The sequence below is a fragment of the Enoplosus armatus genome, chromosome 7 (genome assembly GCF_043641665.1).
Source record: "Enoplosus armatus isolate fEnoArm2 chromosome 7, fEnoArm2.hap1, whole genome shotgun sequence".
NCBI classification, from domain to species: Eukaryota; Metazoa; Chordata; class Actinopteri; order Centrarchiformes; family Enoplosidae; genus Enoplosus; species Enoplosus armatus.
The window spans coordinates 6,538,701-6,564,730 of NC_092186.1; the positions used below are offsets into that span (position 1 = coordinate 6,538,701).

General features: G+C 40.8%; 2 protein-coding genes across 3 annotated transcripts; one reads left to right on the forward strand and one right to left on the reverse strand.

Moving 5' to 3' along the window:
- Positions 1 to 880: 880 nt before the first annotated feature.
- On the forward strand, positions 881 to 10,278 carry atp1b1a (ATPase Na+/K+ transporting subunit beta 1a). The gene is made up of 6 exons (XM_070908257.1): positions 881 to 1,108; positions 5,323 to 5,451; positions 6,844 to 6,999; positions 7,202 to 7,386; positions 8,671 to 8,754; positions 8,877 to 10,278. Exons 1-6 carry the CDS (start codon positions 1,015 to 1,017, stop codon positions 9,132 to 9,134), a joined length of 906 nt encoding a protein of 301 aa, XP_070764358.1. The 5' UTR covers positions 881 to 1,014; the 3' UTR covers positions 9,135 to 10,278.
- Positions 9,919 to 25,762, reverse strand: nme7 (NME/NM23 family member 7). Of its 2 annotated transcripts, XM_070908254.1 has the most exons (12): positions 25,679 to 25,762; positions 23,823 to 23,924; positions 23,286 to 23,452; positions 22,643 to 22,753; positions 22,030 to 22,080; positions 21,611 to 21,818; positions 21,381 to 21,486; positions 18,450 to 18,514; positions 17,647 to 17,715; positions 17,283 to 17,384; positions 10,895 to 11,002; positions 9,919 to 10,340 (listed from the first exon to the last, which is right to left on the reverse strand). In XM_070908254.1, the coding sequence occupies exons 1-12, from the start codon at positions 25,679 to 25,681 to the stop codon at positions 10,308 to 10,310; spliced, it is 1,125 nt and encodes a 374-aa protein (XP_070764355.1). In that variant the 5' UTR covers positions 25,682 to 25,762; the 3' UTR covers positions 9,919 to 10,307. The 2 variants fall into 2 exon arrangements, with proteins under 2 accessions (XP_070764355.1, XP_070764356.1); XM_070908255.1 differs by lacking the exon at positions 9,919 to 10,340 and having other exon boundaries at positions 10,904 to 11,038.
- Positions 25,763 to 26,030: the final 268 nt, after the last annotated feature.

Consider the following 26,030-nt stretch of genomic DNA (forward strand, 5'->3'; position numbering starts at 1 on the left):
AGGAGGAAAGTGGAACAGAAGCTAGCTTAAAAGTAGGGGCCTCTCAAATTCCTGTTGGCCAGTTTTTAACTTGTGAATGCTGTTCCTCTTCCTCAGTGCAGTTTGTTTGTGTTTGGCATGCCATCTTTACGCCCCAGTCTGTTCCCTGTATAACACATTCATACGTTTCAGCTTCCTTTTTTTTTTTTTTTTAGCTAGAATTCGGCTTGTTTGTAACCACTTGTTTCTTTGAAAACAAAGGCGCTAATTGCCTGACCACTTTTATAGCCCGCCCCACCCCCCAAATAAAGAATGCTAACTGACATTCAACCTAACAACAGCCTTTGTAGCAGTACTTAAAACAAGTTTCTTTAGAGAGAAGTACTTACTTACTAACTGACTTACTTAGGTGCCATACTGGTGGGTCTGAATGTATAGAGTACGCAATAACCAACTGTTGGATTAAGCTAGTTATTGGCACACCTGTGGTGAAGGCTAATCATAGCTAATATCAGTTTATGCCTCTTTTAGTAGAACATAGTTCATCCACCTTTCATTACTATTACTGACAGCAAACGTTTAGCTTTGTTTCTCGCCATTTTAGAGTCTGGAGACACGAGGGGTGCGACTAAAGACATCATTGGTAACCATGGCACCGGCGTCATTTAAAACGTTTGCGGCAACTGTTGGACATTTTCAGTTGGCCCCACAGTCTCTGTACGTTCATTACTGACCCCCCCTCCCCGCCTTCGTTTCCCTCTTACGCAAAAAGCAGCGGAAGATTGTGATTTGCTAGACCCAGCCCTCCCTCTTCGGGGGGTAACTTATTACGGGAGTTTGCAGGCGGAGTCGGTTTCCCTGAGAGATAAATTGTGTGTGGTACAATTGGCGGAGTCGGGTGCGAAGCTGTCCTTTCGCTTCTCCTCTGAGGTACAGACAACAGTGCGAGCTAAACAAACAAAAACCAACAACTAGCCGAAGCAAACCGTTAAATCAGACAAACCGAATAAAGAGGGATATTACCGGGGAGTTAATATGTCGGGAAATAAAGACAGTGACGGAGGATGGAGGGCATTTCTGTGGAATTCCGAGAAGAAGGAGTTTCTAGGACGAACAGGGGGCAGTTGGTGTAAGTACTCCCTTTCTCCACCTTTATTTTACTGATCTAACAGGCGTGCTGCCGTTTAGACACGACGGTACAATGTCAAATAAACAGTGATGTAGCACGTTTGGCTGAGAGAGAGTGGAAACCGTCGGTGCTCAGTGGGGATTTTTTCTTATTTTTCTTCCCTCCCCTCTCCATTTCCCTACTGTAACGTTACAGACAGCACCTGTTAGATCTCACCGCTTGTGACACGCTGCGTCGTGACTTCGGTTTTAAATGGAGGCTGTGTATGTATGTATGTGTGTGAGTGTGCGTGCGTGCGTTGAAGTTGGGTCTGTCATATCAGAATAAACTAATTTGTGAAAAACGAAACGGGCTTATCTCACAAGAGTCAGCCTGCCAGACACGCTACAGGTCGAATATAGTCAAAGATATGGCTCATTATAAAGAAAAATCAATTAACTCGCACTGTAGCTGAATGATTTGTCCCCTTGCACGTTTGCTTCGACTGTTCAACGTTGGCTCGTGCGTTTTTTTTTACAAGATTCAAATTAGGCAATTGGCTTTTATGATTAATACATTGCAATAGGAAGTGATTACTCAAGGCGTAGCCCACACCGGGCCACTCATTAATAAACGTCCTTTATGAAAAGGTCATCCTGAAGGACAGTGTGTGGTGGGCCAGGACTTTTCACTAAACCCAGTGGTGAAAGTTGGGTTGGGTTGTTGTGTGCCTCAGTGGTCCGCCTCTTAGTATTTTAGCTTACTAATGAGAGTAGAGGAGAAACAGGACTTTTTAAAAATGTTTTATTCCTCCCATCACAAACTGAATAGCTAATCTCTGGCTCCCGTGTACAGGCCCGGCTATGCTTTCTCCCCCCTCCTTTCACTCAAACCCAAGATTAATGGATCCAGCTCTAATCGTTTTACCACTGTTTTCAATACTTTAAGACGGGGGAATGCTCGCCTAATACGGTCAGCAGTGGTTGTTGATTTGATAGGATAAGCCCGCGCCATTATATAGTACCAATGAAGCTCACTAAACCAAATTATAAATGGCATTTTTATTCCCCCCCCTCCCTGTGTGAAACAGCCGGGTTTGGCCAGACACCGCTTGGCAACATGGTGCTGTGGAACAGATCACGACTCACATGTCTCAAGGGCCGCCCCTCTCCGTCTCTGACTTATTATTTTTCTTTCTTCCTCAAAAGAAAGGAGACATTAGTCTTTTAAAGCGCCCATTCCCCCCAAAAGCTTTATGAAAGCTCGAATAAACCGTTTTATATCAGAGAAATGCTCATTCTCCGGCGTCAGAAAGAAAAATCACAGTAACGTCGCCGTAGTGTCTCCGTCATAGCTGCTCTGTCTAGTCGATGGCGAGTTTACGGCGAACTTAGGGGAGCCACTTTTAGGTGAAACCGTCAAACTACCTCGCGTTATAAAGAGTCCCGTAGTTTTACCGTTAGTGTGCGTCTATCACGGGCTCGGTGTTGGTCTTTGTCGCGAGGGAGAGTGGTGTCGCACTAACCAAAAAAAAGAGCGATGTTGCTCTAAAAGCAACAGGTATTAGTCTGTGCCCTTGAGTAGCAGACACCATCACAGGCAGCCAGTCCCAATTTAAGAGATGTACTTTAATACAGCTAGGCGCCGTGTGAGGTAGACCATTCCCATTTCTGTTGTTTTTAAAAAAAAATATATATATAGGAAATGGCGTGTGTCAGAGTCGTTTCTTCTCTACCAGTGTTTCTGTGTGTTCATTTCGACATTGAAGACTTGAATCTTGTGAGGAAAGCGTTGGCTAGCCTTCAACAGGAATTTTTTTTATTTTTTTAAATAAATAAATAAATAAAACCCCGTCAGTAAAAAGTGGAGAGGCTTCAGTGAGGTGTGAATGTGGCGACGGCCCCTTCACAACACGCTGCAGCAGTCTGGTGGGGGAGGTGCTCTCCATTCAAACTCTGCCTCTCTCCACCAGCAGGCCAGTTTCTGTGCTATTTACATTTCTGGTATCTGGCATTACCACCATTACAAAATGGTGTGCGCTTCTGTCACCCACTGTGCATTCACACAAAATGTATGCCCCCGTCTTTCTCATAAATCTCAGGTAATTGGCTATGAATATAAATATGCCCACATGGGTCCTGTTGTCCCTTTTAACCAGCTAAGAAATGTTATTTAAACTGAAAGGAATAGTCAAAGACAAAAAGGTAACACAAGTTATAACTTCAAACTGTCTCACTCGCCTGTTTGCCTGAATTTCACCTGCATCCATCGTTTTGCAAATACTACTCACCCATACGACAGGTGCTGATCGCAACATTTTTGTTTCTTAGACGGCCTGTTCTGAATAAATCAGCACACGTGATTGTAATCCTACACAACTCGCCATCAACGAGTGTCGGCCTGTAGTTTCCTCCACAACAGGTGCATCACCCAGCGATCTTGCTACGGTTGTGCAACAATTATTCAGATGTTTTACTCATGTTTTTTAACTTTTTTATTCGGAAAAGGTTCACAAGACGTCCCTGTTTGTGCTCAGTTTTTGTAGCTGTGGTACAAGAGGAACTGAGTCGTATGCACAGTGCTGTCTGCAACTAATGCGTCAGCCTCTGAGCATAAAATGAATGGATGATGCTCTTGATTGCATGTGCTGGAAACACTGCTCATGTGTTTAAAATGCAAAAACTCACACTATCTGAGTAACACAAGGCACGGAGAGGGCAGGCCCAGTGAGCCAACTGAATCTCCTGCAGACTCTATAGTCTGTTGCAGGAGATAAGGCTGTCGAACCTGTTATCAACCCGCTGAACTGGTTTCACAGTGGCTGATTTGGACACACAACTGGCAGCAGAAATACATTTTGGGAAGGTGCCACAACAACAGCAAACACTTAACACTGTTCAGGAACCCAAAATCGTTATGATTCCAGAAGATGGCTGATATTGTGTCAGAGATAGAGACAAATTTGGCCTCAAATACCCAATGAGATTTGATATCGAAAGTTTTGTGGTAGCCAGAAGAAAAATAAAGACTTTTTTCACAATCTCAAGGCCCTGTGCTCTGAATGGTCACATTCCTTCAACAGAAACATAAATATGCAGAATTGTAAGATCTTTCCATCAATTCAAAATATATGTTAATATATTAAATATTCAAATTACTCCCAGGAGGTGCATGGGGAATGTGATAAACCTATTACTGCAAAAAGAGGAGAGTTAAGTTATTTTTGCGGCCGCTTTTAATGTATGCAGTAGGATCAGACTATACGCTGTAAATGTTGGGTTTCATGAGAGCTTTGGTAGTAGGATACCCTGTTTTTACTCGAGCCACATGCAGTTTCTGGAGATACTCTGATGTCTGAGATCACCACAAAACATTTTTTACGCCAATCAGGAGCAGAGTATTACATCTTAGAGTGGTATAGATACAGTGTTGTGTAACTATACAATCAAGAACAATTGGGCTAATCGAAAGGTGAAAGAAATTTAATTACTGACATAAAACACACAGCCCACTGAGTATACATTTAAATATTGAATCATCTCTTCCCTGCTGAAAGTAGGCAAACAAGAAATGCTAATCACAAGTTTCTGTCTGCAACAACGGCACGTATAAAGCCAGGGAAAGACAAAATTAAACCTTGTCGTTCAGTGAAGTGAGGACAGTGTTTTTTATGTCAAACCTGTTGTGAGTGGCGGCATTGCGGGGGAAGGGTCTGCATGAGAGGTGGCTGTGGCGCTGACAGGAATACCTAGTGACTCATCCTGTAGAACTGGGAGTGCAGCCCTCCTGCTGTTGCATAATTGGGAGTAAATTTTAAATTAGGTGGAAAAACTCACCATTGTTCTAAAATGGCCTCCACGATGAGGAGAGAAAGGGATCATACTGCGTGGAAGTAGTTTGTGGAGGATCTATTAAATGAAATTCTTTGCCTCTGGAGGTTTTGTCCAGATTTTGAAGGTTGTAAATACTAAACATTTCAGAGCTAGATCACATTATCTGGCACATTCACGTCATTTCAAGTTAAGGAACTGACCTTATGGTTGTTAATCCAGTGAACGATGGTATAAAACTGAGAAAAGCAGCAAATCCTCACATTTGAGAAACTTAAATCAGAGAATGTTTGGCATATTCTTCTCCATAAATCAAAATAGTTGCAGGTCAATCAGTTGCTCTACTTCTCCTTGGGGTTCTAATCGTTTGACATTATTAATGAAATGTGCCTTTTCCCCCCACAGTTAAAATCCTCTTGTTCTACGTGATATTCTACGGATGCTTGGCTGGAATTTTCATCGGGACCATTCAGGCACTGTTGCTCACATTAAGCAACTACAAGCCCACTTATCAGGACAGAGTCGCCCCCCCAGGTAAATATGTTCTTCACCTTCTTACTTTAGCCCTTTTGAGTGCAGTAATGGATGCTTCATCAGCTCACAAGGTAAAGCAAACAGCAGCAATCGACAGAGTAGTTCTCTTTCACGCTAATTTGTCACATTTTTGGCTGAGTGTCTGTGAAGACGTGGCTGTTTGTGGTTCATGTAGTTAAAAATGACTGTTGGGGTGTGCCTTTAAGCAGCTACTCTATCAGAAGTCTTTCTGACCTTACATAGGTTCAGCCATTTTGTCCTTCACTCCTCTCAGCCAGTCAATGTTTCCTCCCTCAGGCTACAGGGGAACTGTTGTAGCTTACACCCATTGTGACTAAAACGATTCATGTGTGCTCTGACTGTGTCACGGCCGACATGTTAACATACACATGTGTGGCAGCCACTGGAGTTTGTAGTTGATTGTTTGAAAAAGATGATTTTGCCACAGCTCAGTGGCCCTCCATAAGCTTGTTTTTCTGGAGAATTCTAATCTGTAATCTTGTGAAAACATCACACACTGCCACAGTCACACTACGAGCATTTCGAAATTTCCTGCAAGCTAGGAGACGGTGCAGATTTTAATTGCCCGGCCTTGTTGTGCCAGTACTTGTTTGCACAGCACATGCTGTAGCCTTGGCAGTATTTTTAGCAGCCGTTGTAAATGACTGGCTTCATGCACACGGGTTAGTTTGCAGTCCACGACAGTTGACAATCAAAGAGTAGAGAAAGAAATGTGGAGCGCTTTGAGCTGAAGCGAGTTTCCAGTAGTGGCAAGATAAAGGAAGCAGGGAGTAGTTAGATTTTTTTTTTTTCAGAGCTCAAGCCCGCCTCTCACTCTGGGGCTAAAAGTTTCCATTGTGAGAGAGACACACGTGAGAGTGGATGGGTGGGGGCAGGGGATTGGTGAACTTTCACAAGCCACCACTGAAATTCAAATGACTGAGTGTTAGTTCTCCGTCTCTGTTGCACAAAACAACTTGGATCTTGCTCATAACTACGGCAACAAATAAACAGATCCAGCAGTGAGGCTGGGAACAAGGCTCAGAACTGTCATGTTTCCTTTCACTCCTCTTACCCATCTCAGTCTATTCATGCCACGCCTCGCTGAGGCGTTGTGCACAAGGTCTATGGAAAATTACTGCTATAAAGAGCTGACAGAGACCATCTGAGGAAATCCCCAAGACCCTACACTGTGTGTTGTCCTAAGACAATAGACCAGAGACTCTCTCCGGGTTCTACAAAGATATACATACAGTGATAGCGTCTGTCAGGGATTTCACTCTACTACCAAAAAACAGTTTTATAGTGTTTTCCTCAAGTTGTTGCATGTAATTAATTTTATCCACTTTGTTGTGTTTTTTTTTAAATCAAAACAAATGTATGTGTTTTCAGGTTTATCACACACCCCACGCTCAGACAAATCTGAAATTGCCTTCACCAAGTCCAATGATGTTTCATTTGAGAAGTACATCAGCAGCATGAAGAGTTTCCTTGAAAAGTATGACGACCAGCTTCAGACTGATCAGATGAAATTTGAAGACTGTGGAGGCAAGTATAAGCCAGTCACACAGGGCAATATGACTAACCCGACAATAAATACTCATAAGAAACATCTAAGCCTGCAATAGCACATCTAAAATATTCTGTGTTCTCCTAATTTCATGTAAATACTAGTAAGAATTTGCTTGAAAAGTTGCTTTGCGTGTGAGGTATTCACTTATATTAACAGGTCTAATGTGTCTCTTTGCAGACACTCCTCAGTCATACAGGGAGCGTGGAAGTCTGGAAAGTGATGTGGGACAGAGGAAAGCTTGCCGTTTCAGCAAGTCTTTGCTCGGTAGCTGCTCAGGGGAGACCGACCCCACTTTTGGCTTCAAGGAGGGAAAGCCGTGCATTATCGTCAAGCTCAACAGGATCGTCAACTTCAGACCAAGGGTAGGTTTACTGCACACTTTATAGCTTTTGTTATTATAGGTGCAGTCACACTGATAACGGCAACCGAGTTTGGAATGAAATGTTTTAAAGGAACGATTTAACACAGTCGTAAAAATAGTAGCATACAGTGTGAAGCAAACGGTTAGCTAATGTGACTCACCAACCTGATGATGAATCTGTCGGGATGAATGAAAGGAGCCACTTCTTTGTTAGATGTGTCTTACTTTTGGGTAGAAATAAGCAGCACAAAAACATCACTAAATCAGTCTTAGCCAGCAGCAATCAATCCGGCATTCTTTTAAAAGTCATATTTTATTACATTTGGTCTTCATTACTAGTTTACAAGATAATTTTCATGCCTTCAGCTGCAGACTACAAGTTGGATGTATTTTTCAGTTTTGATGTCACTTGAATGCAGCAAAAACACAATATATACAGAACAAATGGGATGTGGATTGTTTTTTAAGCTGCAGATTTGCTAGAGCCTCATGAAAACCTCCACATAAAGTAGAACAGGTATATGTAGGATGCTCAGTCATTTTCAAACCACATTTTGTCTGTATATCACTCGGATATCGAATTTCTTTCTGAAGAGGCTCCATTTCTTTAAAGAGGAATTCCACAGATATTATACTATACACAGGTCTTTGGGGAGTAATTCTGCACATGCAAGCAAAGTTGTTTGATAAATGTCCTCAAGTGATGTCACTTGAGTCAGCGTCGGTCGGGGCTGAAGACTACAAGTCTGAAAATGTGAAAAGTCTGAGGGTATGAAGTTATAAGGAAGTGAGCTTACCAGACCTCTGTATCCCGCTCCTCATCTCTGCTTGAGGCTAGCAGCTCCAGGCTACATTTGACCCTAATAGCATAACACACCCGAAACTCTGAACAAACTGTCGACAGTCATAGTTGCATTGTGGGTAATGTAGGCGCCAGATTTTGACAAGAAAGAACAATGTATGGAATAAAAAATACGATATCTCTGATTCTGCTGCATCGATTTTTATCCTTTTTGTTTCAAATGGAACGAGATGCTAAATCATCCCCAAACTCATCCTCAAACTTTTAAGGATACATTTTGACCCTTGCTGCAATCAAAGTGGCAACATGCTTCAACGCTATTCCAAATAAACTCAAATCACACAAAGTTGCATGCAAGTTGCACCATGTAAAACCATGTTGTAGCACCAGTCTGGTTCTGCTTCCAGCCACAAAGAAAACCATGAAACCTAACAAAACCAACTGCTCAGGATGTCGTTCATCAACCAGTCTCTCTTTGTTTAGGCTCCTGCTAGCAATCAGACACTCCCCGAGCCTCTGCAGGCCAAAGCACAGCCCAACCTGATCCCCATTTACTGCAAAAATAAGGTAAGTTTGATACGACAGCATCTGACCATGATGTACTTATACATATATACTAGTATTTGTCTGTAGTATTAATGCCGTAAAAAGGTCAGATTTTAAATCAAATTCAACCGTTGTGTTTGCAGAGGGAAGAGGATGAAAGCAAGATTGGAGAGATCAAGTACTTTGGCTTAGGCGAAGGCTTCCCCCTTCAGTACTACCCCTACTACGGCAAACTGCTGCAGCCCCAGTACCTGCAGCCTCTGGTGGCCATTCAGTTCACCAACCTCACCCTCGACCAGGAGCTCCGCATTGAGTGCAAAGCATATGGAGCAAACATCGACTACAGTGAGAAAGACCGCTACCAAGGACGTTTTGATGTTAAGTTCACAATCAGCTCGTGACCTCAGCCACGATGAGCACTCTCATTTTGAAACAAATAAAATGTAGAGCGATTTAAAAAGAGTTCAGATAAACACCACTAGTCTTTGAACATTCATAATATACAGGACCTACACTTAATCTGTGTGCTTTACATTAGCTTTTCTGTGTGTTTGTCGAGGGTTAGAATGTAAAATACAAGAGTAGCAATAGCAAATATTTATTCTACTGTACATGAAAATATTCCTTGAGCCATGGGATGTGTTCATCTGTTACTGTAAAACTGCAATTCCACTACTGACGTGTAGCGAGCTGTGTTTCTGTCCCCAAAGTACTTCATCCTAATGTGGTTTCTATATATTTTTGGAGTGTCCAGTGCTGTAGTCCAGTCCTGTTGTAATCTCTTCTGTCTTATGTCAGCTTTAGTGGTCCAAGGTGTGTGTGCGTGTGCTCGTGTCTGTGTGCAGGTGTGTTAGTTTATGTGAGTGTGTGGAGTGTGTGTTAATGTGCTCTGACTAACTGAAATACTAGCTAATACTAAGGTACTCTGAACCTTTAAGGCCCATGTATGAGTAAATGACTGCGCTCCATGGAATCTCTTTTGTTTTGGGTTTTTTTTGTGCTTGTTTCTTTATCCAAGTTCAAGTTGACTGTGGAAGGATACATTTGTACACCTTTTCTTTGTTGTTCACCTTAGCTGTAGGATATGGTTTGATGACATTTCTGTTTGATACTCTTACATCTGTTCATTCTTAATTCATAGTGTAGAGCTTTGTGGGTCCAGCCTAGAAGACTGTCACCTCCACGGAAACAGTGGCAACTCAGTGCTTTGAAATCTGTTTTGCTGGAGACATCACATGACGTGATGCTACTTACTATTGAATGTTTTAGCCATTTTCATGGTGGAAGAATTTTATATTTATGCAGTTGTACATTTTTTTCAAAGTTTAATGTATGAATCCAATACCAAAGTCGCTGGTCAAAACGTTAAAGAATATCAGAGGCAATGCAGTATCCCGTGTAATAAGATGTTTAGTTGGTGTGAAAATACTTAATTCAATGTTTAAGATCAAAACACATGTCAGGAGTCTGCTCTTGTCACTTTATTTAATCTGCATAAGGCTGAAACAATAAACAGAAAAATGAGACAACTGTGAAGTCTTTGAATATGTAGTTACATGTTTTCTCCTTTGCATTCACCCATCCAAAATCTTGAAGAAATACTGCACCTGTAAAAGGAATTGAAAATGACTGAATTAACATCAAAGCCAGTCCTTCCTCTCTAATATCAGAATAGTGACATTGTGAAAGTTCACAGAGTAAATTCTCCTCTGCACAAGCCCTTTCTTGGCCACTATGTCCTAGTCTTGGGAAAAAGGCAGCTCGGTCAGTCACAGGCTAATGTTTAACAAGGAGGCATTTGTCCAAGCCACAGATCAGGAGTTTTCCTGAACAATGACGCTCGATGGGCCGGACCCACTCCCTGCAAAACAATGGTTTTGTTTCAAATTTCTCTGCCATTCTTGTTCTCCTCAAACCCAGTGTGAGCTAAGGTTGCCCCAGCCCACAGAGCGGAGTCATGAGACTCGTCTAAAGACACAGCTTCACAGAGTCGGGGGTTTTGTTCTTGGCTAAATGCAAGGTAGTTATTTATGCACGGCTGGAAAGACAATGAGGAAACCTATTCTGTAGGATCAGAGGAACGACACAGATGAAATGATGTGGGTGTGCGCTGCGGTACATAGAGGGTACAACGTGCGTGTGTCGGTGACACGCCACCCACCTCCAGAACACCATCTTCAGGGAGGTCTGTACAGTGGACTGCGTTTTTCACTTTGTCTTTGCCGTAAAGAGCACGCAGTGTGGTTGGACGAAGATGCCGGCAGATTTCCTGTTGAATGAAAACATCTCGACTGTGATTCCCTCACTGATGAAACAAAAATCATCTTATTAGCTCAGTATCACAAACATGGAACAAAAAACAATGACATGAAAATATCTCGTCCTGTGTGGGTGATAGGAGTTTTGTAACAGAACATCCTGTACTGTTGTTGCATGTTATGAAGTGATTACTCAGCAACTGGACATGTGATCCTGCAGAGGAAGTGACAAAACAACGACACTCAGCTTGACACACTTAATAGTGGGATAGATTACCATTGCTTCCTATTCCATTTCAGAATGAAAGAAAGGCTAACCATAGCACAGTCTCAGGCTCTTGCTATAATACTTCAACAGGTATTTAACTAATCAATACAATTTCCATACCTTTAAGTATTTTCTCATCACTCTACACAACCTATTGTGGAGACACTAAGTTCCAGGCAGCAGCTTTATCTTGAGTGTCTGTATTTCCTTTCAACATCAGACACTCCCAAGGTCAGAGTGGGGCTGTCTTGGCCTTTGCTAATCGGTGCCTCCAGGAAATGCAACCCTCCCACAGGGTCCACCATCAGGGGAGGGACAATATGTGAATAATTACTTCACCAAGACTCTAAAGGAAAGCAAACATTACACAACATACTGGGAGAAGAAAAAAAATGTGATATTTTATGCTTTAAAAAAAAGCCTCACACAGGTATGTTTGTCCTTGATTTGAGCAGTAGGGTCAACATCAAAGTTAAAACTGATCAAAACTAACCACTGAAACGGGAGGTTTGTTTTGTCTCAGATTTGGTCGAGAGAAAAGGACCCGACTGTGTCTTACGACAGGGGAACATTTCCTATGACAAGTTCTTTGTCCTCCAGGGGTTTATCAGAGCGCACACAAAAGGCAGGAACAAGTTTCAAGGTCATAAATCAACCTAGTCTTCTCCTCCAAGCCATTCACTGTCTATTAAAACAAAACGCTTGTGGAAAACAAGTCTCCTGGATCAAAGGATACACAAATGAAAACTGGACTGAAAAAGAATTGTTGCAAGGTTCAAGGATCACAGGAACTGTGGGTAACTGAGTTATAGTTGAGCTCTTTGTATGTGGAAGTTACACATTTGCTTAGGATGTTAAAATATTATTAATTATTATCATATGTCAATATTTGATTATCATAGTTCCACTTGTATGACCTGCTTTCTCTTAATGATTATTTTTGTCAAATGTGTGCCACTCTGAAATGGACTAAATCATCAGATAACAGTAATGGTTGCTGCTGACTGGATACCAAATTTGGGAGAATTAATGGTGTAGCTTCATATATATATATTTTATGTATTTTTCAAAAAGGCAGGAGAAAAAGAATCCCGGAAAAAGTTAGACCAAGAAATTATAAAAAAAAGTACATACACCATGTAGAAGTTTGAGATCTATAAGCCTAACTTTGAAAAACTGTATGGTACTGGTTTTATGAACAAAATGCTTTACCTGGACAGCGCTGGCACAATTAGTTACCAAATTTCAAGAGGAACAACAAACGCAGCGGTGTCTATGAGCTGATGATTTCAGATTGGAAAATCTCGACCATGTTTTTCAGTCAATCAGGGTAACTGGTCAAACGGTTCTGGGGTCAGTCTAGTGGCATCAGCCTCAGCTGTCTTAGTTTGGTGCTAATTGGCAAATATTTGCATGCTAACATGCTAACATAACATGGTGATCGTGGTTAACATAATACCTGCTCAGCATCAGTTGTCATTGCTAACGCTGACGTTAGCATTTAGCCTAAAGCACAGCTGTGCCCAAGTGCAGCCTCTCAGAGCTGCTAGCATGGCTGTATACTCTTATGTTGTATTCGGAGCCGCCTACTACATACTACAGACAAATGCAGTATGTATGTAGTACATACCGCATTTTATAGTAGTATACAGTATGAGGCTGTCAAATTGATTTAGTTTGCAGTATGCTGGGTCAGGCTTAGCCGGATTCTGGTTTTGGAAAGCAGGAGTAATAATCATGCAGGTATTATGGAAACTAAAAACAGCAGCCTGTGCATAACTATGTGCAAAATGTGCAGTAGCCTGTTTATGTGTCCCATGCTACATGAGACTACAGCCAAAGACGGCAAAGGGGAAATTAGGGGGAGATTTACTTAGTGATAAAAGAATTCTTTGCCAAGCGCTGTTCTGTAATTGCATTAGTTACCCATGAGTGACCTGCAGTCAGAGTTTAATTTGGTTTTAATGAGTCCCGTAGTTTGCTAGACTCATGTAATGCTGGCTTTTGTGGACAGTAATGGCAGGGGCAGAGTGACCCGGTGGTTACATGACCGTCCAGAAATTCTCACGTCTGATCCTTCATGCACCGCTGTCTGTCCAGCCCTGCTGAAGGGAGGGAGTCTGTCACATGCATACGGCCGCCAGTGTTGTCTATTCTACTGCGAAGCACGTTTTTGAGAATTCAGTTTAACATAATATGCAAAACTTTAAAAACTTTTTTTTATCATTATTTTACTCTGCCAGCCTTGCTCTAACCACTTACAAACATACAAATAGAGTATATGCATACACACACATACATTTACATGCTAGCGAAGGTAAACAACTACTGGAGACATTTTAAGTACTACTCCTAAAAAAAGGATTTTGGTTGACTTTCCAATGTGATCAAAACCCCCGAAAAATGTGTTTTATCTCTGCATGTCACAAAAGAAGACATCAAGGATTATTGTATGTCACTCTAACAACTAAGCAGCAGAATAAAAGTGCCATCTACACCTTGGACAAACGTCTTTCCTGTGAATACACAATTTGACATAATACTGTCTGGGGGTGACTTTCAACTTTTTAAAATAGCCCGTTTTAAATAAAACAAAAAACAGTGTTATATAAAATAAAACACATCTTGCCATCACGTGCATTTTGAAAATGTGTATGTAGTACAAATGGCTGATGGAGTGTTATTATTATTGACACAGTTCTCTAGCGTCCTAGACCACCACTAGGCTTCTAAATCTGGTATCTTAGTTTCTATTTATCTTATCATAAATGCTTTATTGCAATCTCATTTCTTGTGTTTTTATTACTTTATGCTGTCTTTTATTACTACGACTACTACAACAACTACAGCTGTCTGTTAGCACAACATAAAGATTGACCAGATAGAACAAAAAGAAAAGAACCTAAGCCTATTGCCAAAATGTTATATATGTATAAAATGTGAATGTCTCCCAATCAGGCAAAATTGAAGCTCTGTGGACTACTATCTTTGACAGCAGTCATAGAGTTTGAAAGGAGCAATGCCAACATATAGTTATACTTTTCACCATTAGGTTTAATCAACAACAAACTTGTGTAATCAGGGAAAATGGAGCTATATTTTTGTTCTCCTCAGATGTATCTTTTGAGGGTACTACAGTGCACTAAAATTAGCAGAGTTGCCACCAGGGACAGCTGATATCTCTTTCCACAAAAGTATTACACAGCTGGGTCAAAAATCAATAGGAAAAGCATATTTTTAACCAACACGATGCAGGGATAGTATCAATCTTAGCCTCACGTAACAGGAAGTTCAGGCTTATTTGATCATCTCTTACACTCATCACCTAATGTTGAGACAAAGTGAGGCAACGCAGCATGTTGTGAGTACCACACACTGCTGATGATGTATTAAAGCTGCTGATTTAAAGGGAAAGTGTATACTTACAGACTATAAAAGAAAACAGTATGGAAGAGGGTACAGGCCGGGTCAGGGCTGGCTAACAGAGGGCCGTTGTGACTGTCCACTCTGATATCAGGACATCACAAGACAGCACAATCTCATGACTGAGTGAGTGCAATGCAAGGCAGCTAAGGGTGTGGAGGTGTGAATACATGAGGCCTAGTTTAAGGCATCATATAGCTTGCGTCATGTAGTTAGATGTTTCTGCTCATATTAAAATCTAATTGTTCTACCATCAACTCTGATATGATAAACTGTGTTTGATGTCACTTAATCCAGCCATTCAGCTGTACAGTCATGTGTTTATTGGCACAAGGCCTGTGCTGTTTATAGATCAGTCTTCAGTCAACTGCAATTAATCAATAGTTTGTTCTTACCACAAACAATTGGCCCGTAACTATTAATAGACGTTCTGACCTCTTCATACAGTCTGGTTTTACAGTGTTTGTCCAGTCCAATCTGTCAGCCTGATAATGACGTCTGGAATGTCTCTACACACTGTGTTTGACAAGAAAATGTACTGTACTTTGGTACTTAGTAGAACAATGTTATATGGACACACACATGCCCTGGCGGTGACCTCATCAGCTAGCCTCTTCTTCTCTGAGAGATCTCAGTGCTGCTGTGACCTTTCATTTATCTTGCGTATCAAATGACTGAAGAGCAGGCGTGCTAATGTTTAGGTTGTCTGTCAGACAATACTGAGGTGAGTCTGAGGTCATGGAGTGATGAAACTGCTCGACCTCCCGGTTGGTCAGCAAAGTCTAAAGCAATCAAAGGTTACAGAGGCTTTAATGGAGAAAGAAGGCAGAAAACAAATGAAAACAGTTGAAGGACAGAACCTCTGGCAGCAGCCTGAACTATATCAAATACTGTATGTTGGTGAATTTAACAGTAAATACTGTGTACATTTCCCCTCGTACACACTGATGCCACAGTCTGGCATTTATAATATAGTACAAATTTAAACATAAATAAACATAAATATATTTATTTATAATAATAATTCCACCATGAAAAACAGTCCCAGTGCAATTCTCTATGATTTATTTAGAGTTTACTTTCTTTGGATATAATTTGGGGGATCTTCACTGTGATTTACTTTTATTTTTCTACAAAGAACATTGTGCGCTATCAAGATAATTTGAAAGACGACACAATCACATAAACATACTGCACACAGGGTCTTCAAGTGTTATTGGCAATAAACCAAACCTGAGGCAAATAACTAATAAAATAACAGAGGGCGGTTGCAAAGGCATAATTATTTTAGCATCAATGAGCAGTGGTATAGTGTCATGTGACCTGGAAATCATTAGCCAATTAACTAACCCTTTTCCCACTCTGTGGCTGCAATGTCAGTGACATTGTGACGGTGGACAGTGGAGGACTGATGGCCAACAACAGACAGCATAACTGACAAATAGATAAAAAAAATAAAGAACAGAAAAGAAGAAAAAAAAAGGAAAAAACAGAGAAATTAGACAACATAAAAAAAGCAGACCTATTTTTAACAAGATTGACAGCTGAGTCATCTGCTGAACGTGTCGGGGAGTTGTGCAGGTGTCTAATCACTCATTTTGATGGTAACTAAACAGTGACTGGACGCAGAGCGTCTTATCATTAGATTTCACATCACGCACTAGCACAGCCCTGCAGCACTGGTCCCACAGTACCCACTCACACACACACGCATGTTTTCACACACTCACTCTCACTGACACACACACACACACACGTTTATTTCACGGGACAACTCCTTTATCTAATCACATAAGCCACAAAATCTTTACTGTGTACACTATGAAAGGGCTAAAACAACATTCCTCAATTCATCGGCAGTTTATTTTGTCTTATTCAGGATTCTTCAAAACCAGCAGGTGTGTATTACGTTTTCAGCTTTGAACAAATCAGAGCTTAAAACCAAATATTGAGCTCAGTTCATATTTAAAAATATGGGGCTCCTCATTCACCTGACTTCCAGCTGCCAGGCTTAACGACTTCTCAGCAGATGTGTCCTAGACTACGATCACACAGTACAAAGTCAACTCAGAAAGATTTAGCCACGCTACGCAGGATACAAGACAGAGTCTTGTCAACTGGCTGTTCTGGCTCTACATTCACACATAACTTAAAATATAACAGGCGACTGAGGAAGGACAACAAAAACTCACTCAGCAGCAGAAAAGCCAAATTTTTTAAATATAGGAAAAATATTTCTGAGGGTAGACTAAACTTTAGAAACCCCTCTCAGTGTAACCTTCATGATTTATTGCAGGGCTGTTCTATTACACTGCATTAGTTTTAGCTACGTGTTCTGAATAAACTGGCCACTGAGTGTATGTTTCATATGGAAATGGCCTTTTCTGTCAACATCTGACGCCTGTTTTTGGCAACAGATGTTGAAGGGCATTTGAAAAACTCAATTCAAAAAAAGGATAATGGATGGATAATCATTTGCAGATGATATATTGATTTTCGCCACATTTAACCCAACCTTTGACATTTTACTTGCCAGACAGGCTTCTAGTGTAGAATATAATGAGGACATAGCAAATCACATTTGATATTATTTGACTCACTGGATCGGCGGGCCCACAGAATTCCCTGAATGACTGCGGTGTGTCGATGCCATGGATCTCTAGGACCATGCAGGGTCCAGAACACAGCTCGGTCACCATACTCTGCAGGGAGAGAGCGGAAATACAGTTTAACTTTAATAATTCATTTGACTTTGAAATGAAGAATGATACTGATAATGGTTATACACAACGACTCTAATTCAAACATTTGGTCATTAATAAATTGTGTGAGACTTTGTCACTCTTCTAGATCTTTACAAAAGATTAGGCAGCGTTTGTGTTTTCATTCTCAAAAGTAACAAGTGACAGAACTATGATGCGGGTACTTGCTCTGATGGCACAACAACGTAGTGTTTATACTCACAGTATACTCGGTGACGACACCTTTGTACACTTCATAGAATTCTTCTGCATTGGCCCGGTCCACGTTGAACTGTGAAAAGGAAATACAACTTATGACAAACAAGCTCAAAAAGGAATAGAATACAAACAATGTACTGAAGGAAATCAAATATGAATAAAACAGCAGAGGACACAATGAAGGATTTTTCCTTAATCAAATACTTCACTTAGTGTATGTGCTTGAAATTGGGACAACAGCTCCATTATCATAAAAGATCTTTTGTACTAACTAATGCATTAAGAACATCAAGGATATGAAATCATTTCCTTTGAACAAAGACACTGTATGACTTGCTAATATGCCCTTATTTTATTCCTATTAATGCAACATCTGCTCTGCATGCAGCTACTGTGTTAAAATCCTGAATGATTGATTTATTTTTTGTCCTACGGCCCCAAATGCGCATCACATCTTATGTGGCAAAACGAATGGACTGTGAGAGGTCACTGTTTGCAGCAGTGATGCTGACTGCAATTATGAGGGCAGGCTGGATGAGAGAAAGTCAATACAATTGCACATATGGGTTATACGAGTATGGCTGAGATAGAAATGACCATATGGGCAGAGAGCTAATACTCGTGTGAAACTAAAAATTGTACCGGTACTGTACAATTTCCCCCCGGGGATCAATAAAGTATTTCTGATTCTGATTCTGAGTATGGCTGAGATAGAAATGGCCATATGGGCAGAGAGCTAATACTCGTGTGAAACTAGTTTACATGAGCATAGTGACAGGTGAGCAGCACTATTTGTTGAGCTTTTACCATCTGAAGGGCTGAGATTTCAAATCCAGCTGCAGATATGGAGTTCAGGATCTTCCCGGTCAGACCTGAAAAACACATCAAAGCTGAGTTTTTATGATCCCTCCTACACACAAATTCAATGTGTTTAGTGCTACAATAAACTCTTCAATGTGAACAGCACATGGTCAAACATTATTCTTATTTATATTAAATGACTAGTTATTATTACTGAATGTGCTGTGCAGCCATCATAATGCTCCTGTATCAGACATAAGTGTTATCTTGTGTTGCAGCAACCTCACATTGTAGTGTCTCCTCTGGACAGAGAACAGTGAGATTGTCTTACAGATGTCCTGTCTATTAGAGAAGAGGAGAGACCCTTATTTTTGTCCACACAGTCAAACCTTTAGTAAGGGAGAAACAGAGCTGCAGCTCTCGTCACTGTGCTCGTACATTATTGTAAAAAATTGCTTCAACCACAGCGGCGAAGGTGCAACGGTGACAGTGAAGGTCAGACTGCTGCAGACGCACGTAATTGAAAGAGGGCGCCAGTCACATAATCTCAGTCGGACATCCTGATAAAAAGTAGCCTGTGTACTCGACGGGCAGGATAGTAGGTCTCTACATTTTCCATTAAATCTGAACACCGCTTTCAGTTTGGACCAGGTGCTGCAGCATTTGGGTAATCGTTCGGTCACAGTCCAGTTATGTGTGTATTAAGCAAGTAACCACCTCCTGAGCGCTCTGCACCGTCCCCAGGCAGCAGCCAGCAGCCTGTCTAGGATAGGCACACACTCAGCGCGGCTCCCAAAAGCAGCTGGTGCTGTTGCTAGGAGATCCTGTTCTGGGTGCCTGGCAACAGAAGCTTCTCTATTCCAGTCATGTCTGAGTGCATTTTCAGTCACAACGTCCTTTGTCACCGCTGTGATTGGCTTTGCCCTGTACACGTAGCTGTAGCGTCAGTTTGGTTTGTTCTTCAAGGATACCATTTGTCTTTGAACTGACTCACAATCCCAGTTTGGGCTCAGCTGACCAAACCCCTCAGACTGGACTACAGACAGACTATTTTTGGCTCAGACCAAAGGTGTCACCTGATGTCTGAAGGTAAACATTGTGTTGTTAAACAATGACAGTGCAATAATTTCCTCCAAACTCTCGTAATCAGGCAAAATAACTGAAAATACAAAATCAGAATTATTCTTATGAGCTCAGTTTTTGCTTTTTGCTCTAATGCCGCAGACTATTCTGTCAAAAATGGACTGAAAAAGAACTAAGTCTGGCAGATGGACGCCAGACCAGTCAAGGAATTACTGCCTTTCAAAACTCCTGCAACTTGTGACCAACTGTTCAAACAAAGTATTAAAACATCAAGTTTCTCACCTTAAATTTACTCAGAAATTGATTTTGTTGGGTAGGAGGACTTTGACAACGGTGAGTGTGTTAATCATGTCTTGGTGAGCAAAAGAACTGTCAGTTATACTGTAGACAGCACAGCCTGCTTGAAATGATGTCTGTCGCAAGCAAATATCTGGACCACAATGAGCTCAGAGATATTCGTGGGCTGACTTTGTAAGTCCACATGAACTCCTCCTCAGATACAGGCCTGCAGTAGAAATGTTGAAATAAAATGGGCTTTTACCATCAAGGAGAGAGCATGTATAATTAATAGCTCTACAAGTCAGTTGCGGCTGTTGTCTAGCGCTTTGGGAAATGATTTAAACGATAACCATAATCAATAACTATGGTATTAATTGAAACATCCGTTCAAATGCACACTATGTTTTGGATGACTTTAAGTTCAACAGTTGCTCAATTATGCCCCGCAGCAAAACAAAGCATGCCCACATTTTTTTTTAAAGGGTTCTCTCTCATAGACCTTTCTCACGGCAAACATTTCAACTTGTCAAAGCAGGAAAGGCACAGGTGTAACTACAGTAATAACATTAATGATGGCTTTCTTCCATTTAGGTGTGGTAGAAAGTCATACCAGCCAGCAGCATGCAGCCTGTGTACCAGGCTCCCGGCACACCCGGATATCACACAGGCGTTATCAGTGTTATTTTGATAGGTCAAAATGTCCTGCCATAAGAAAGGTCTACACACTGGGAATAAAACACCCTTAAAGACACAAATACTATTAATGGTGCCCTCTCTGCTGGGACTGTTTAATTGTGTTGCTTCCTTTCTGATGTTCCTTTTGAATAAACATCGCAAGCAAGGACGTGCATCTCCCAATCAAAATGTCATCTCAGCTCACAGCGTTCCCAGGTTCGCCTCAGTGGAGTTTTCTTTGTGGAAAAAATGAGTGGGCTCCATGATGTCATGTAAAGTGTTTTCCAACGGGACTAAGAGTCTACAGAAATGTTAGCTGATGCTAAGCAAACATTATGTTTACCATGATCAACATCTTAGTTTAGCATGTTAGCATGCATAAACGAAAAACAGAAAAAGAAAGCACAAATACATTCAAGTAAACTGAATATAAACTTGGTCCAAATCAGATACCAAACAAATTCCCATTAAGGATACGCACTAAAATCAGAAATAAAAATTACATTAACTCATATGGGACCTTAGTGAGTGTTTGGGCTTATACGTCCATAACAACCAGTCCAGGTCTCTCCTCTGTCAACAACTTTCTGTGTGCATACTTCAGCTCTGGCCAGAGAATTTCACATTTCACAGGTCAGAGCTCTAGTGGCATGCTCCATGAACAGGGATCAGGACAGGGATTTGGAAAAATCCAAAGCCAAATTTGGTAACCATGTAGTGGCTTTGTGTGACACACATTCAACACATTAACAGCCACAGGTGGAAGGGGAGAAACAAATATAGCCAGTGGAGTGCATCATTTATGGCTGCATTAACAGAAAGACCAGGGCCATTATAGACAAACAGATAAATGAATTGGTAATATAAATATCTGCAAATAGACAGGTATATGTTCCTTACCTTCTGATATGGCATGAGGTTTGATGATGCAGCATGTGCAGTCTGTATAGATGGCTGTATTAGAGGGACCGTGGCCAATTGTGGATGGGAAAAAAAATTCAAGCTCCTAATAAAACAAACAGAATAAAAACAACTTTAGAGTGCATAATCTTTCCTGGGGATGTGGAGCACAGGGTACAAGGGCACCTATGACCATGAGTAAAGCTAACAGGCTAGCTTCACATCCTTACTCGTGCTGCTGCAGCAAGTGAGTCAGAGCCATGTCCAACATTTTTTACGCCATCTGTTCCAAACTGGGCACGGACACTCTGCGGTGCCTCCTTCCGGGCCACAGCAGAGTCTGCAGGTCCCAAGAGCCTCCTCCAGATAGACATGGCCTCATCACCCATCAGCTCCATGGCAACCACAGGGCCCGAAGACACAAACTGCACCAGGTTGCTGCAAAATGGAGCAATGACAGAACAATTCATTCACATAAGTAGAATTCCTACTAGCAGCAGGTTAGCTGTGTGATATATGTTGAGGTGTCACTACAATGTCATTAGGATCATTGCCACAGGTTCTGTTAATGATACTGGCCTTGCTACCAGAAATGTTCTCTGCCGGCTCACACCTGCTCAAAACTGGCAAATCATTTACAGGCACTCACTTGAAGAAAGGCTTTGACTGATGTTCCACATAAAAGTCTGCCGCTTGGCTCCTGTAATGTAAGAAAACCATAAACCATGGAGTTAATGAGTGGCCAAATCATCTCAGGTATTCAATGAGAACTCTATGCACCAAACTACTGACTAAGACTAAGACATTCACAGACGTCAAAAACATGTCACTTTATTTCCCAAGTAAAAGATAACTGTGCAGAATTAGTTCTGAGGTGACAGTATTGAAATAAAATAACATTTTAATACAAACACTGATGCCATGTGCGTACAAACACTGATGCCATCAAATGTAAAAGGAAAGTGCTCATCATGCTCATTGATATGTCTGAGACTGAGATGGGTTTGATAATATAATTGCACCATGAATGAGCACCTGATAAAACCGTTAAGTAGTTAATTAAATGCCGACCTTGTTTGCCCCTTGGCACACCATATGTTCCTAATATGTGTGAGAAAGCAGAGCCATCCATCTGTTTATGTGAGGACACTGGCGCCAAACAGCCTGTGTCTCCCTCTTTGACAAGTGTTTGTCTGATGCATTACCACAGTATGACTCGTAGTATTATTGGACACTCGCCACCAGTGAGGCTTTGACCTTACCACGTAAGCTTTGTCATTTTGGCTTTGGTCACAATCAGGTTGGAGGAGTATATCAACTCAAGGACATCTCCGATCTTGGTAACTACGTCTGGCTTTATCAAAGCAAGAGTTCTGGAAGAATGGAGAGAAATTTTGAATCTCTGACATTTGAAGCTGTCTGACATGTGATGAAAAAAATAAATAAATAGAAGAAAAAAGACTTTAATGTGGCCTGTTTTAGTATCTGTTCCAAATATAAATATATCAAAATAAAATGTGATTTATCAAATTAGTTAAGGCCAAGTTAGTCAAACACTCATAACCAAAGTCACACTGCTTGCTTTTCCGTTAGGAATCTGATGTTGTTCAATAGCAGATGCTGCTTGATAAGCATTCAATAACTAACAATGGATAAGACTCTAAAAGGACCTTCCTTTAAATTATTATGTAGATAACATAACAGTTTTCACAACATGCTACAGAAAATTACACAACACCTGCAATTTCCTTTACCATCATATTTACCACACTGAGGACTAAGTACAGTGTGAGGGAGAGTATAATGTCTGTGAGCAATCCTGCACAAAATAGATTAAAGTTCTTTAAAATAATGTAAAATAAAGATTATGAGCCACAGTTAAAGGTATTATTTGCAAGGTCATACCTTTCTTTTTTGCTGCCAAGTTTGTTTGCTGTGTACTGATCTCCATAGTCAATGAGATTGAGCTGCCGTGACAACACATTCACTCGATTCCCAACGAACAGGTCCTCTGGATGGAGGTCGTCATATTTGGTCCGTCTCAAAAATATTCGCTGGTTTTTTACATCAAACTGCACACAAACACAAGCACATTGGTAGTTTATTAAAATCAACTAGCTTTGGAGCTTCATGCAGTTCATGATTCCTATGAAAAATATAAGTATAAAACCTGTCTGCAAGGGCCAATTTTTTCAAATGCTTTTACTAGTGCACCTGAGAAGTGAAAATAAACATCTGTTCTTGCATCAAAATTCTACACACATTTGATTAAAGTCATCCACAATTATTTGACATAAGTTACATAACACACATTTTAAGGATAAAAAGTTTGATAAATTCTAATTCTACAGTAGCCTTACCTTTATTAGTGGACTAAGAAAGTTGTAGCAGCCAATCTAACAGCACATGTAAAGAATATTAACTGCAGCAGCGAATGCTTACCATTTCCACTGAGCCATCTTTGGGGTAGTAGAACAGTTGGTAGCGCCGCAGGAGAGCTGCAGTAGGGTCATACCACTCAGCGAGAAAGGCATAGCGATCATCCTGATAAAGTCAAGGGACAGATCAAATCAGAGTAATGAGGTACAAAGTAACCCTTACTTTGTGTAGGCCTTAGCCCCATATATAGACACAAATTACTACAATTCAAGTAGCAACTCTGTCTGAGTCAACAGCTCCATGTTTGTTGCAGTACACATACCAGTCCTTTAAGTTTGTGTAGGGGTCATATCAGAGGTTTTGCTTATTTTAGCCTATTAACTACAACTAACATGTAATTTATATCACTGTTAACTATTCTTCAATGCAACCTTTAGCGTTTCAGATTTTTTATTGCATCTCCCTACCTTCTCATCTGTCAGTGTTTTTATTGCAATCAACTTGCAGAGACTTGAAAAATGCTTGAGTTAGGTAATGCAATACAGTGAACCTCAAGTCTACATCTATGTTTGTCAAAGTTATGTTACAGTTGCGAAGTAATGCAGTGCAGACTGCACAACCAACTGCACCAACAATGTAACTTAGAATTGATGTTCACTGAGTTGGATTATTGAAACTAATAAAGTTTCAAGAATCTGCGAGCTAATTTAAAGCATACAAAAATACCAGTATGGCTCTTTAAAGACCTGAGTTTAGTTTTTCCACGTGGCAGACTGGTAGGTACGTTTTCCTCATTTAGTCTTGGTTCTCACAAAATCAAGGTTAAAGATTTCAGGCAGTGTCTTGATAGCGTGTTAGCTTACTTAAAAGCAAAGGAGTGGCATTAAATGACAGTGACTAATAATTAAGAGTAACTTGAGAGAGATGAGCACTTTCTGTTCAGACGCTCCATTTTCCTCCCAGTCTAAAGACATGCAAGTCAGGTGAATGGAAGACTTTATCCTGACCCTAGTGTGTGTGTGTGTGTGTGTGTGTGTTTGTCTCAGGGAAGGACAACATGTCCAAGGTGTTTGCTTGTCTTCTGCCCACTGTTAACATGAAAAAGCCCAGTGACCCCGACTGAGTAGGTAAAGAAAATAAACGACCTCTCTCTTCTGCTTACCCACTAAGTCAATGCTCATGGACATTGAGACCAGCGCCCCAGGTTCAGTACCTTTCTCGAGGACACTTAAACAGAACAGGTGCTCTTTGTGTGCTCACCACAGCAACCTACTGTTCTTCAGTATGTTGAAATTAAACTGACTTTTAATGTTAGTCAACAAGCTAGCATTCAGGCTGAGACACTCTGTCTCCTTCACACTGAAACTCAAACCGTATGGACCACCTAGCTCCAGTTAACGCTAGGTTAGCACAGACTGAGCCTATTGATCAACCAACTGAACATAACATACTACACAACTCGTTATACTGATACCAAGCTATTTCACCGGTAAGCTACGTTACCGTTAGTATGTGAAAGTATAAACTGACGCACTGTAACGTTAAATTAGCGAGTAAGTTAACGTTACTAACACTAACGTAACGTTACAGCTTTAACGTTAGCAAGTCAATGTTCACTTACTGGACATTGACTAGTTAGCTAGTTATCACCGATTATTGTTGTTGTAAAACTGGTTTAAATTGTATATCACTCAACCTGGCTACTCCGGAATGCCAACATTAACAAATATAAATAATCTTTATTCAGCCTAACGTTGTTGGTTACCGGCAGTTGGTAACGTTAACGCTAACATTAACTCTTATGCTAACTGTTATCCTGTGTTTGGTCCGTTCAAGCGTTTTAGTTCAATGGTGCTGACTTTCTAACTAAAGAATAGGCCGTTCGCATCATTGTTACTGAGCAGGGAAATTTAACTTACCATTTTTGACAAATTAACTAACTTTACTACATGTCCCAGTACTGTTTTCAGCTAGCAAGCGTTAGCTATCCCGGGCTATACTTGGTTTCTATAGTAACTGTATGACAAGCCAAGGTGCGTTCAAGGTGCATTCACCTAACGATGTACATGGCAATTGTTCTTGCCAAAGAAGGTCAATGAAGTTTAACCACTTCAACCTCTAAAGCAAAATGCAACTTTAAGTGTACAACATAACATAAAGTAGTCATACACGTCAGAGGCACCACGGAATTAGCTACATTTAAATACGTGAATATGAATGGGGTGAAATGTAGATATCTCGTAAAAACTAAAAAAATAAATGATGCTGTTG